Source organism: Podarcis raffonei, chromosome 1, assembly GCF_027172205.1.
Source record: "Podarcis raffonei isolate rPodRaf1 chromosome 1, rPodRaf1.pri, whole genome shotgun sequence".
Lineage (NCBI taxonomy): Eukaryota > Metazoa > Chordata > Lepidosauria > Squamata > Lacertidae > Podarcis > Podarcis raffonei.
Window position 1 is genome coordinate 21447283 of NC_070602.1, and position 12372 is coordinate 21459654.

Genomic DNA, 12372 nt, shown 5'->3' on the forward strand with positions numbered 1-12372 from the left:
AGCATTCTGCTGGTTGAAAGACTGGCTGCTTCTCGAAAACACACACATTTTGGACTTAGAAGGTTTTAACAACGTTTTTGGATGGCATGCATATTTGTGGTATGACAAGGTTAAAGCACATAAAGCATTTAAAAATCACATTGTTAGGAGATCTTTGTTTAATGTCTGGATCATATATAAGGATTTATTGGAAAATAAGACCCCAAGGTGGTTGTCACCAATGGAAGCGAAAGCCCAGAAAAAGCTCAATATGGAGGCCAAATGGCCTAAATATTGGGAAATTTTGGAACAAGAAGGAGACAGATTGAAATTGCAGAGCTTTGAGAAACTAAAAAACAAAGTGCGAGACTGGCTTCATTATTTTCAGATAATGGAGGCTTACAATTTGGACAAGAAAATTGGCTTCCAGGTGGAAAAATCTAAACTAGAAACAGAAGTGCTAGAACCTAAAACTAAGATTATGTCAAAAATGTATAACTTGCTGCTGAAATGGAATACACAGGATGAAACGGTTAGGTCAGCTATGATTAAATGGGCACAAGATGTTGGACATAACATTATGTTTGCTGACTGGGAATAGTTATGGACCACCGGTATGAAATTTACGGCATGTAATGCCTTAAGAGAGAATATTATGAAAATGATATACAGGTGGTACATGACACCAGTCAAGCTTGCAAAAATATATCATTTGCCTGATAATAAATGTTGGAAATGTAAAGAGACTGAAGGTACATTCTTTCACCTTTGGTGGACGTGCCCAAAGATTAAGGCTTTCTGGGAAATGATTTATAATGAAATGAAAAAGGTATTTAAGTATACCTTCTTGAAGAAACCAGAGGCCTTTCTCTTGGGCATAGTCGGCCATTTGGTGCCAAAGAAGGACAGAACTTTCTTTATGTATGCTACAACGGCAGCAAGAATACTTATAGCAAAGCACTGGAAGACGCAAGATCTACCCACTCTGGAAGAATGGCAGATGAAGTTGATTGACTGTATGGGACTGGCAGAAATGACCGGCAGAATCAGCGACCAGGGAGAAGAGTCGGCAGAAGAAGATTGGAAGAAATTTAAGGACTATTTACAGAAATATTGCAAAATTAATGAACTTTGAAAGATGCTGGATTGAATTTATGTGGTCTCTAGCTGGGATTAATATTGTTTAAGTTATAAAATTTTTAAAAAAAAGTTGATTGGAAAAAAAGGTGTTAGTTAAAAGGAATGTTAAGAGATTAGGATTTGCTGGATTAACAATTTGAACTAGAAAACAAGAAGGGGAGGTATGAGGAAGTCAAAGAAACATGTTATTGAAAAATTGATATTGAAATTGATTTGTTTTTAATATTTTTCTTTTTCTTTTTCTTTTTGTGTTTGTATAAAATTGGAAAAATTGAATAAATATTTATATATATAAAAAAAGGAATGGCCGCAAATGTTGCTGGGAACTGCAAATGGGGAGGAGAGCACTGTAGTACTCAGTTGCTCCTTGAGGGCTTCTCATAGGCATCTGGTTGGCCACAGGGAGAACAGGATGCTGAATAAAATAATAAAATTGCTGTACTTGCATAATCATTACAAGTGACAGTTTTCAGTTTGTCATAGTATTATTTATTTAGCTCTGGGAGGGTGAAGGACATCTATAAAGCCATTCCATTTCACAAACAGGTAAAAAAATACATACATCTGGATGTGCTCTTATTCTCCAGAAGAAGTGGAGCAGTAGTTTTCTATGCTAGTGAAACCAGCACACTTCTCCAAACTTTGGTTTGGAGAAGACTTTCAGGAGTTTCAAAGGGACAGAGGACATTCATTTCAAGTCCCGAATTCTTCTCCAGTTTGAATTAAAATGCAAATCAGAGACAAGTTCCTTCCTCTTGCCCCTTCCATTCAGTGCAATGGAGAAACATTACTTCATTACTTTGAATAGGAGCATAATTGAGAGGGTGGAGAAACCCAAAACAAAAATTCTGAAGACAGAAGAGGAAGACCATTCTTCCTTGGTTAACTTCATAGGTGGACTTCCCCTCACCAATTTTGCCCATGCTGCCTCTGAATTTGTACTAGGGAAACATTTTTCTGTTACACTGAATGGGAACAGGGTTGAAGGAAGGCTGAGAGGAAAGAAATTCTGACAATTCTTTGAAAGTTCTCCCTCTCCAACTCCTCCTGGAGATTTTCAGTCCTCCCTTGGAGAATAGTCAGTGAAATGACCTTCCTTATTTTACCACCCACAAAGTAAGTGGATTACAGATTGGCATGAGAGGGATGCTCATGTTAGAATATCTACAATTAGCAAAACTGACGGGATCAGTTAGAGGAATATCAAAACAAAAAACAACTAGAGAACGGATAATATTTAAGAATTATGTAAAACTTTATTGTACAAATAACTCCATATTAGCAGAAATTGAGTGATATTTGTAAAGAAATAAATCAAAGGAATCTATACAAAACAGAAAGAAATGATATTATACAAGGTAAACCTGTGTAAAAAAGAATGTTATATCAAAGAGTATAATGAGAAGGATGGGAAGGATCGTGCCGACGAGTACTTTTACTATGTAAATAACTCTGTCTTCTTTTTTTGATTTCTTTGTTTCTGATCTTTGTTACTTCTTTATTTTTTATTATAAATTTTCTATTTTATATAATTTTCTTTTTTTACCGGTTAAGAGATAGTACATAATGTCTGTATAGACATGCAATTTTTTTAATCAATAAAGAGATGAATTTTTTAAAAAAATGTCTACTATGTGCAATAGTCTCTAGCAAGATCCCCAAAGTAACAGTTCCACAACTAGTCAGGTAAAAAGATAAGACTCCACACATGAGGAGATATTTTGTTACGGATTTTTTGAACAAAGATTTGCCAGGCTGCAACTTTTCCACATGTGCAGCCCTCCTGAGGCAGGCTTTTCATCGAGGGACAATGCAGAGCTGATAGGGCCGAGGGAAGTTGCTTATGCCACTCAACACCGGTGTCAGATCGATGTCCTTGGGGTCAATGATGGACTTCAGAGTGAAGTTCTGTAATATGGTGGTCAAGAACAAGAAGATCTCCATACGGGCCAGACCTTCCCCCGCACATATCCGCTTCCCTGCAAAGGAAACTCAAAGTGTAAGATGCATAACAACCACTTTGGCTGTTACAGAGAAAATAACAATCATGCCAAAGGAGCAAAGGTGCTGCTCCAGAACAGCTCCTGGGAGAGTCACTCTTTCCACCATTTCTTTTGTTTCAGCTGGCCACAGGAAAGGTACAAGGAGTTCTGATGGACCCAGAAGCCTCTGCACCTCCCTCACAAACTGGCAGCCCTTCCTGTTTAGGCTGCAGGAGGAAGGAGGTTCCCCCTCATTGCCCCGACACCAGCTGATTAGGGAGACAGGAAAGACCTGAGCTGGCCAAGACTGCAGCCAACTGAGGAGGCAGAGCTCTTACCTGCTGAGAAAGGCATGAAATAGTCGCTGTTCCTGAAGGTGCCATCTTTGTGCAAGAAATGTCCTGGGTCAAATTCTTTGGGGTTTGGAAATTCTTTGCTGTCATGTAGCACAGACGTCAGAATAGGATATATGGTAGTGCCCTGCAGAGAGTGCAAAGAAATGGACTGGATGGCCATGACACCCAAAGGAATGGTGTGGGAAGGCACTAACAGGAAGGAAGGTACTTTGTTGATACAGAAGAAGAATGGAGCAGCTTCAGAAGGCAATAGGGTGTTTCAAATGAAGCCCAGGCTTCAAGATGCCCAGCTACGCTTTAGGAGTTGAGCTAAACTACTTCCCTTGCTTGTACATAAGAAGAGAAGAAAAGCTCTGCTGCATGAGTCCAGTGGCCCCATCTGGTCCAGCATCCTGTTTTCATGGTGTCCAACCAAACGCCCATGGGAAGCCCATCAACATAATCTAAACAAGACAGCACTCTCAATTCCTGTGGTTTCCACCCACTGGTATTCAGAAGCATGCCGCCTCTCACCATGGAGGTAGAATATAGCCATCATGGCTAGCAGCCTCCTATTACTACTTAGAGCCTTGAAAAGAGCTGACCTTTGGAATGACATATTGTCTGAACGGTGTGTCTTTTAGTACTGCATGTGGAGCGCTCAGTGGGACAAGAGAGATGAACCTCTGGATCTCATGGATGACAGCATCTGTGTAAGGCATTTCCCCACGATCTGCCATGCAAGGACTTCGTGATCGACCAATAACTCGGTCAATTTCTTCATGCACTTTCTCTGTAATGGGAAGAATGAGGTTTAACACCAGTGCAGGAAACATTACAGAAGAAATTGAAACTCAGTGGGAATGGTTGCAAGGCCCTGCACATTTTGGAGCTTTCAATTGTTTTCTGATTCCAACTTTCTACTAACTCGTCACCACAGGCAAGTTATTGTAGCTCACCTTCAGCAATCCATCTGTAAACAGGAGCCCAGCGGGACAAAAGCTTTAGGGATGTTACAGGAGTAAGTGATGGTCCAGCTTAGAGAGATTCCTATTGGAGGCACTGTCCTGCAGTGATTCTGATCCTTCCTGAGGGCCCTTTGGCCCCTGGCCCTTGTGTTGTGCCTTTGTCTAAAGCAGTGGTGTCCAAACGTTTTTCAAAGAGGGCCAGATTGGATGAAGTAAAGGGGCCGACCAAAGGGCCAACCAAAGTCATGGACTTTTTTTTAGGATTCTACCCCAGGAAATAAACTGCCACTGGGGCAGCAGGCCGGATTAGGTCCCCAAAATGGACTTTGGACATGCTTGGTCTAAAGGATCTGCACTGGCTGCCAGTACAATACTGAGCCAAATTCAAGTTGTTACTGTTTGCATATAAATCCTAGGGTTTGCAATTTGGTCAGCTATAAGAGCTCATCCACACTGCTGTTTTTGCTGGGATTTCTAGGCACGGGTCTGTGGTTACTAGGCACGGATCTGAGCATTTTGTCCACCCCCACTGTTGTCTCCAGGAAAGCCTTCTGTCTACTGCTGATGTCAGTCAGCAATGATTAACATTCAGCGATGAACAGTGGGTTTTCCTGGGGAAAGTGGCAGAACAACCACCTCTTGGACCTGTGACACATAAATCTGGGAAAGAACTAGAATAATAAGTACTAATAACGTATCTGTTTTACCTTGTATCTCTGGGTATTTGAGGAGGATCAGGAACCCGTATCGCATTGTGGTGCTGCTGGTCTCTGTTCCAGCCCCAAACAAGTCAACTGTGCTTATGGTCAAGTTTTCAATGGTGAAATGGGATGCACTATTACCTTTTTCCTGCAGAAACACACAACACAGTCAGTGGAGTCAACTCAATTGTTCTGAGTACAACATAACAAGAATTTAACTGTGCCACTGGGACCAGCTCCCTTCCCAAGACACATCTTATCTCAAGTCTTTTTATAGCTCGTTCCTCTGGACATTCCTTGCCCAGAGGGCTAATCATTAGAAAGAACTTCCCACTTACTGGAGGAAGAAGTCAGCAATGGGAAATGAATCTACTCCAATGGGGTGTGAGCAGGAATCTCTTGCCTTGGCATTCCCCACAAGAAGCTGGATGGAAGTCTGCTGGTTGGGAAGCTTCAGGAGTGGCAGGAGAACCCACGTGGAGAGTTCTGTGAGTTTTCATGATTACCTGATCCATTTTCATAAGGAAGCAGTCGATAAAATCCCGAGGTGAGCTGGGGTCCAGAGTGGGCTTGTGTTCTTCAACCTCCTCCAAAACAAACTCTCTGAGTGCCAAGTTGTTTTTCAGCAGTTTGCGGTGGGGCCCAGGGATGCATTTCATCAAAGAAGGAAAGATGTTGTAGAGCTAGAAGAAACACCACAAAAGACCCGTTGGCACCAACCTCAGTCAGGGTTTGTCCACACTCGGGCTTCAGTATAACATTGGCCACTGTTGCCTTGTGTGCATTTCAACTCTGTGGTCCACACACCAGCATTTTCACTACCAATGCCTCCCAAATCTATGTAGATGTTCCCCATCTGCATTACTGGGTGGTGCTTCATTGAGTGTACTGCATTGTATTATCTTCCCTTCCCCTCAATTAGTGCTTTCCTACCCTCTACCTAATGTTTGTTGAGGTCATATTCAGATTTTTTTTTTTTAATTTCACCTATGTGTACCTTTAGAAAAATCTGAAAAATCATGCAACATTCCCCCCACCCCCGCTGCCAAAACCGCAACAGCTGGGTAGGAAGCTGTCTTATATTATTATTATTATTTTATTATTATCATTTATTGAATTTATACCCACAGGTCTCAGGGCGGTTCACAGACTAAAATCAAAATATAAAACCACAAAATGCATAATCAAAATAAGAACAACAACCCAATTACCCCCCCCCCCAAAAAAAAACCTCCACATGTTAAAAGTTATATACTGAATGAGACCATTGTTCTCTCAAGGTCAGTACTGCCTATGGAGCTGCTCTGCTGGGTATCATTCAGGAGTCCCATTCCTAACTAGGGATGCTACTAGGAATTGACTCTGGGACCCTATATAAATAAGCCAAATGGTGTAAAGCTGAGCTATGGGGTTACATACATATCTCTGAATTTAGTCCCATCTGCTCCTCCTGATGAAACCAGGCTGTGTACACATCGCTGGCTAAAAATGTAGCAAGGCAGGATAGATATGGATTGTGGCTAACATCATGTATTCAGTTACAGATAGGTAGCCGTGTTGGTCTGCCATAGTCAAAACAAAAAAATTTTTTTCCTTCCAGTAGCACCTTAAAGACCAACTAAGTTAGTTCTTGGTATGAGCTTTCGTGTGCATGCACACTTCTTCAGATATCTGAAGAAGTGTGCATGCACACGAAAGCTCATACCAAGAACTAACTTAGTTGGTCTTTAAGGTGCTACTGGAAGGAAATTTTTTTTTTTGTTTTGATCATGTATTCACACCTTCTCAAACCAGTAGTGGAAGCACACTGGATGCAGAGGCAATGGCAGTGTATATACATCCCAAGTGATTAGTTCCAGTTATAAACTTGAGCCTGTGGGTTTTACTGGTTAAGCTTTACTTCCTACTCCACTGGGCTGCTGTTAAGTCAAACCTTGGTTACTAGACCCAGGTGCATTGTGTGCCTTGACTGGATCTCCACATTAAAAACATAAGAACATAAGAAGAGCCTATTGAATCAGGCCAGTGGCCCATCGTGCTGTCACAGTGGCTAACCAGTTACCTGTGGCAAGCCTGCAACTAGGACATTAACAGAAATATTAAGAGGCAGAGGCAGTATGGGCCATGAAGAAAGATATTTAAACAGCAGGAAAGTGGCCACACCCAGAGGCAGTATCTACATAAAATAAATATTCCACATGCAAGTAAACTTTAGACTTTGTGGAAAAGAATGCATTTAACCAGATGGCACCTACCTGTCCCCAAGGAGAGCTAAAAACCTGAAAGTTTTCATTTACTAAGCTTAGCATGGATAGCAACTTCTTGTCATTATAATCGTATCGTTTCCCAAAGATAATTGCACAAATGACATTGGAGATGGCGCAACTGAGTGAGAAGGTTGGATCCAAGGGCTTCTCTGGAAGAACAAGAAAAAAATAATTTATTTTTTTTATAATAATATTTATTAACATTTCAAGAAATTACAAACATAAGAAAGAAAATAATAAAACAAAAAATTACAAAAAACTGAAAAATTAAAAATTAAAAACAAATCAATTTTTCCATAACTTATCTTTCATTTACTTGTTTCCTTGACTTCCTCACACCTCCCTTTTTTGTATTCTAGTTCAATTAGATAATTCAGCAAATCCTTTCCATCTTTGTTTTTATCTTAATCATTTATCTTAATATGTTGTGCCTTTACATTCTCACCTGTTAACAACCATATTTACATACTCCTTTATAACATTACTGCTAACACCACATAACTTCATTCCAGCATCCTTCTAAAATTCCTTAATTTTGCAATGTTTCTGTAGGTAGTCTTTAAACTTCTTCCAACCTTCTTCTACCGATTCTTCTCCCTGGTCTCGGATTCTGACAGTCATTTCCGGCAATTCCATGTAGTCCATCACCTTCATCTGCCATTCTTCCTTGGTGGGTAAATCTTGTGTCTTCCAATACTTTGCGATGAGTATTCTTGCTGCTGCTGTAGCGTACATAAAGAAAGTTCTGTCCTTCTTTAGCACCAATTGGCCAACCATGCCCAGGAGAAAGGCCTCTGGTTTCTTCAAAAAGGTATATTTAAATACCTTCTTTATTTCATTATAGATCATCTCCCAGAAAGCCTTAATGTCGGAGCCAGCCGTCACAAATGGTGCACAGCATAGAAAAAAGACACAGTGAGACAGCAGTATTTTCATGGATGGAGGGCAGCTCCTTCGACTTCTCTCCTGTCCGGTATTTTTTATTACCCTTTGTTCTCTCCTCTCTCCTGTCGCATGGCCGTTTGCCAGTGTCTCACGTTACCTACATCCCGTCATGGCTTTTACCCACCCATCACCATATAGGGTCATCACTGCCCAGAGGAAACACAACTCCATTAAAAGTCAATACATTCCAATACATTGTAAAGCTTGGAGTGCTGGTCACGAGGTCAGGGGGCCCTGCAATATTAGAAGCCTCTGGTATGGCTCTGCATGACTCCCACACCTTAATCCTTGGGCACGTCCACCAAAGATGAAAGAATGGACCAACAATCTCTTTACATTTCCAACATTTGTTATCAGGCAAATGATATATTTTTGCAAGCTTGACTGGTGTCTTGTACCACCTGTATATCATTTTCATAATATTCTCTCTTAAGGCATTACATGCCGTAAATTTCATACCTGTGGTCCATAACTGTTCCCAGTCAGCCAACATGATGTTATGTCCAACATCTTGTGCCCATTTAATCATAGCAGATTTCACCGTTTCATCCTGAGTGTTCCATTTCAACAGCAAGTTATACATTCTTGATAAAATCTTAGTTTTGGGATCTAACAGTTCTGTTTCCAATTTTGATTTTTCCACCTGGAAGCCAATTTTCTTGTCCAAATTGTAAGCCTCCATTATTTGATAATAATGAAGCCAATCTCGCACTTTGTCTTTTAGTTTCTCAAAGCTCTGCGATTTCAATTTGTCTCCCTCTTGTTCCAAAATTTCCCAATATTTCGGCCATTTGGCCTCCATATTGAGCTTTTTCTGAGCCTTCGCTTCCATCGGTGACAACCACCTTGGGGTTTTATTTTCAAGCAAGTCTTTATATCTTGTCCAAACATTAAACAATGCTTTCCTGACAATATGGTTTTTAAATGCTTTATGTGCTTTGACCTTATCATACCACAAATATGCATGCCACCCAAATACATTGTTGAAACCTTCCAAGTCCAAAATGTCTGTGTTTTCAAGAAGCAGCCATTCTCTCAGCCAGCAAAATGCGGCTGATTCATAGTAAAGTTTAAGGTCTGGCAGGGCAAATCCACCTCTTTCTTTTGCATCAGTTAGTATTTTAAATTTTATTCTGGGTTTCTTGCCCTGCCAGACGAATCTAGAAATATCTCTCTGCCACTTCTTGAAACAATCCATTTTATCCAAAATTTGCAGTGTTTGAAACAAAAACAAAATTCTTGGCAATACATTCATTTTTATCACAGTGATTAAGGACATAACATAGGACTTCCGGGTTGGCGCCTCTGGCAATTGCGGAGCTCCTCCGATCGGGAGGAACTTGCTCCGTGAAAAGCAGGGTCTAACCGCCACGGCGAAGGCGGAGACCCATAGAAATCACAGGCGGGAGAAGCCTGTGAACTTGGGATTCGGCTGGCACCTCTTGCGCCTCCCCTACTCGCGGGGAAACCCTGTGTTGGGGATCCAGAGCGACGTGGGGTGAGTGGCGCGGTGCTTTGAATCGACTGCTTCTTTCACAGGTTTTAGGCAATAATCTAGTCTGGAATTTCTGAGTTGTCATTTCCTGGCTCCTGGCCTCAGTGGTCAGACAGGGAGCTGCCTTTCTCACAACAATTCTGGAGGCACGGGCATCTTCAGTGGCTATGAGTGGTTTCTTCCAAGGACTTTCCAAGGTGCTTTCTTCCAGCTTCAGCCAATATATCCTTAGATAGGAAAGAGTGACCACAGTGGTGCAGGCCTTGGTGAAGTCTAGACTAAAACTAGGGAATCTAAAGCACTTCAGATGCTGCTAGACTCTAACTTCTGGACCACTGTTGACTGTTGGGGCTGAAAGCAGGTGGAATTCAACAATATCTGCGGAGCACTCTTGCAGTTGATAGAGAAGCAGCAGCCGGGCTTTAGATGGAACTGGTCTGTGTCAGCATATTACACCCCTGCTGAAAGCTATGCATTGTTTGCCAGTACATTGACAAGGTAAGTTCAGTGCATTACTGGTGTGTATGAAGCCCTCAGTGACCTAGGACCAGGTGGTGGTTAATAATCTGTTGTAATATACCCCAGAATCTGTTGTGATGTTTAAGGGGGCTGCTTGATAAGCCTATGTCGATGAAGGGCAGTGGCTACCCACCCTGCGTGTCCTGGAACTTTTCTAGCAGGAACTGAGCTTCCTCCTGGATCCTCTCCTCAATACTTTTCTTTCCCATGCCAAAGTTGCGCAGGGTGGTAAGGATAAAACGTCGGAGCTGCTTCCACATCTCCCCATTGCTGAATATAATTCCTGGAAAGCAGAAGAGCAAATGGGCATGAAGGAGATGGATGGACCGAAAGGGAGAGCAGAAGAAGCAGGTTGGAAGAGCAGGAGGCTCTTATTCTTGGCTCCAGACCACCTGGAGACTTGGTACTTTGGTGCCTCCTTATTCCATAATCAGTAGCTGGCCAGTCTTCTGATACATGCCCTTACTGTAAAATATATGTGTTTAATGTGCATAAAATGCTATGTTTGTGTGTGTTGTGTATGAAACGTAGTGGAGGTTTGCATTTGCAGAATGTCCATTTTTGCAGTTAAAGCTTAAAAAGAGGTTTCAATGATTTGATATTTATGTTAACTGATAATTCATCTCTTGGAGTCTGGGTCTCTCTCTGAAGCTGCCAGTATAATTAAGAAGCAATAGTTCTTGGACTATATTAACCAGAAAGAACTTAAAGAAAACTGGACTACATTGCTAGTTGTTTAAGTGCAATGTGTTGATTTGTATTTATTTGTTTTCTTGATAACAAATTTATAGATAGTTTGCAGTAACTTTGAAACACTTACTGCCCACACCAGAATTACCCCAGACCATTATTTTTAAAGGCTAGAGACTCATTCAATCCTTCTTTAATTTTTGGTGCTTGCTCTAAACCAGAGGCGGAGCTAGCTGCTCCAGCATATATATAGCTATGTCATTAAAAGGCTGCTAATTATCTATTGCTACTGTCCAGTGGGAACATTAATTAGGAATGTTTATCTCAAGATGCAATGACTTGTCTTTGCAACCTTTCTTGCTTTATTTTCATGAATAGAGGGATTTTCCTGTGCCCCCCCTCCATTGGTCAACCAGCATAAAATACCTAATCCCTTGCTGACATCATCAGCTAATGGCAGGCTTCCCCTGGCAGCAAATTCATCTCCACGGTCGATCAGTGCTTCTTTCACTGCATCATAGCCATGCAGCACCACAACCCGTTCTGTTCCAAAATACACTGTGAACACAGAGCCATACTTCTCACCAAACTGGAAAAAAGATAGAGAAGGACACACATCTAGGTGGGTTTGCGGATTAGGAGAGAGTCATATAGCTGATGTAGAGCCCCGCTGCCCCCAGACTCACTATGGGGATCTGAACCACTGACTCTTAATAACATACAGAAGAGTTCTGCAGCTAGATCAGGCCGAAGGCCAACTAGTCCACAACTGTTATCACAGTGGCCAACACAGTTCTTCTGGGAAGCTTAAAAACAAGACCTGAGTGCAATAGCACGCTCCCCTCCTGCAGGTCCCTGGAACTGGTGGAGGTTCAGCATCATCACTAGCAGCTATGGGTAGCTTTATCTTCAATGAATTTTGTCTTAACAAAATTCCACAGTGAATTCCACAGTTTCAATATGCACTGTATGAGGAACTACTATCTTGCGTGTGTTGTAAATCTTCCAACACTCAGCTTTAATTGAAGACTCCAAGTTTTAGCATTACAGACCCTTCAAGTGTCCCTATTTTCCAGGGACATCCCTGATTTAGAGAAGCCATCCCAGTTTGATCACAGAATGTCCTTAGGCTGTCCCTATTTTCATTGGAGAAATGTTGGAGGGTATAGAGTTATCTGACCCCCTCTGAAGGCAATCCTGAATAGGGAAGTGTTTTTTTGTTTAATTTCTAATGTTTTCATTACGTTTTTATATATGTTGGAAGCTGTCCAGAGTGGCTGGGGCAACCCAGTAAGGTGTGTGGGCTATAGTAAAATTATCATTATGGAATGGGATATCCCTATTTTCACTG

At 41.5% G+C, this 12372-nt stretch overlaps 1 protein-coding gene across 1 annotated transcript in view; it reads right to left on the reverse strand.

The window, feature by feature from the left end:
- Window positions 1-12372, reverse strand: part of LOC128407562 (cytochrome P450 2C19-like) — a 39368-nt gene that overhangs the window by 26019 nt on the left and 977 nt on the right. The window contains exons 2-9 of the mRNA XM_053376070.1: window positions 11448-11610; window positions 10465-10614; window positions 7361-7521; window positions 5612-5788; window positions 5112-5253; window positions 4042-4229; window positions 3440-3581; window positions 2666-3098 (exon numbers count right to left, since the gene is read on the reverse strand). Of these exons, the coding sequence (XP_053232045.1) occupies window positions 2917-3098; window positions 3440-3581; window positions 4042-4229; window positions 5112-5253; window positions 5612-5788; window positions 7361-7521; window positions 10465-10614; window positions 11448-11610 (1305 nt within the window). The 3' untranslated portion in view covers window positions 2666-2916. The remainder of the gene's footprint in view (window positions 1-2665; window positions 3099-3439; window positions 3582-4041; window positions 4230-5111; window positions 5254-5611; window positions 5789-7360; window positions 7522-10464; window positions 10615-11447; window positions 11611-12372) is intronic.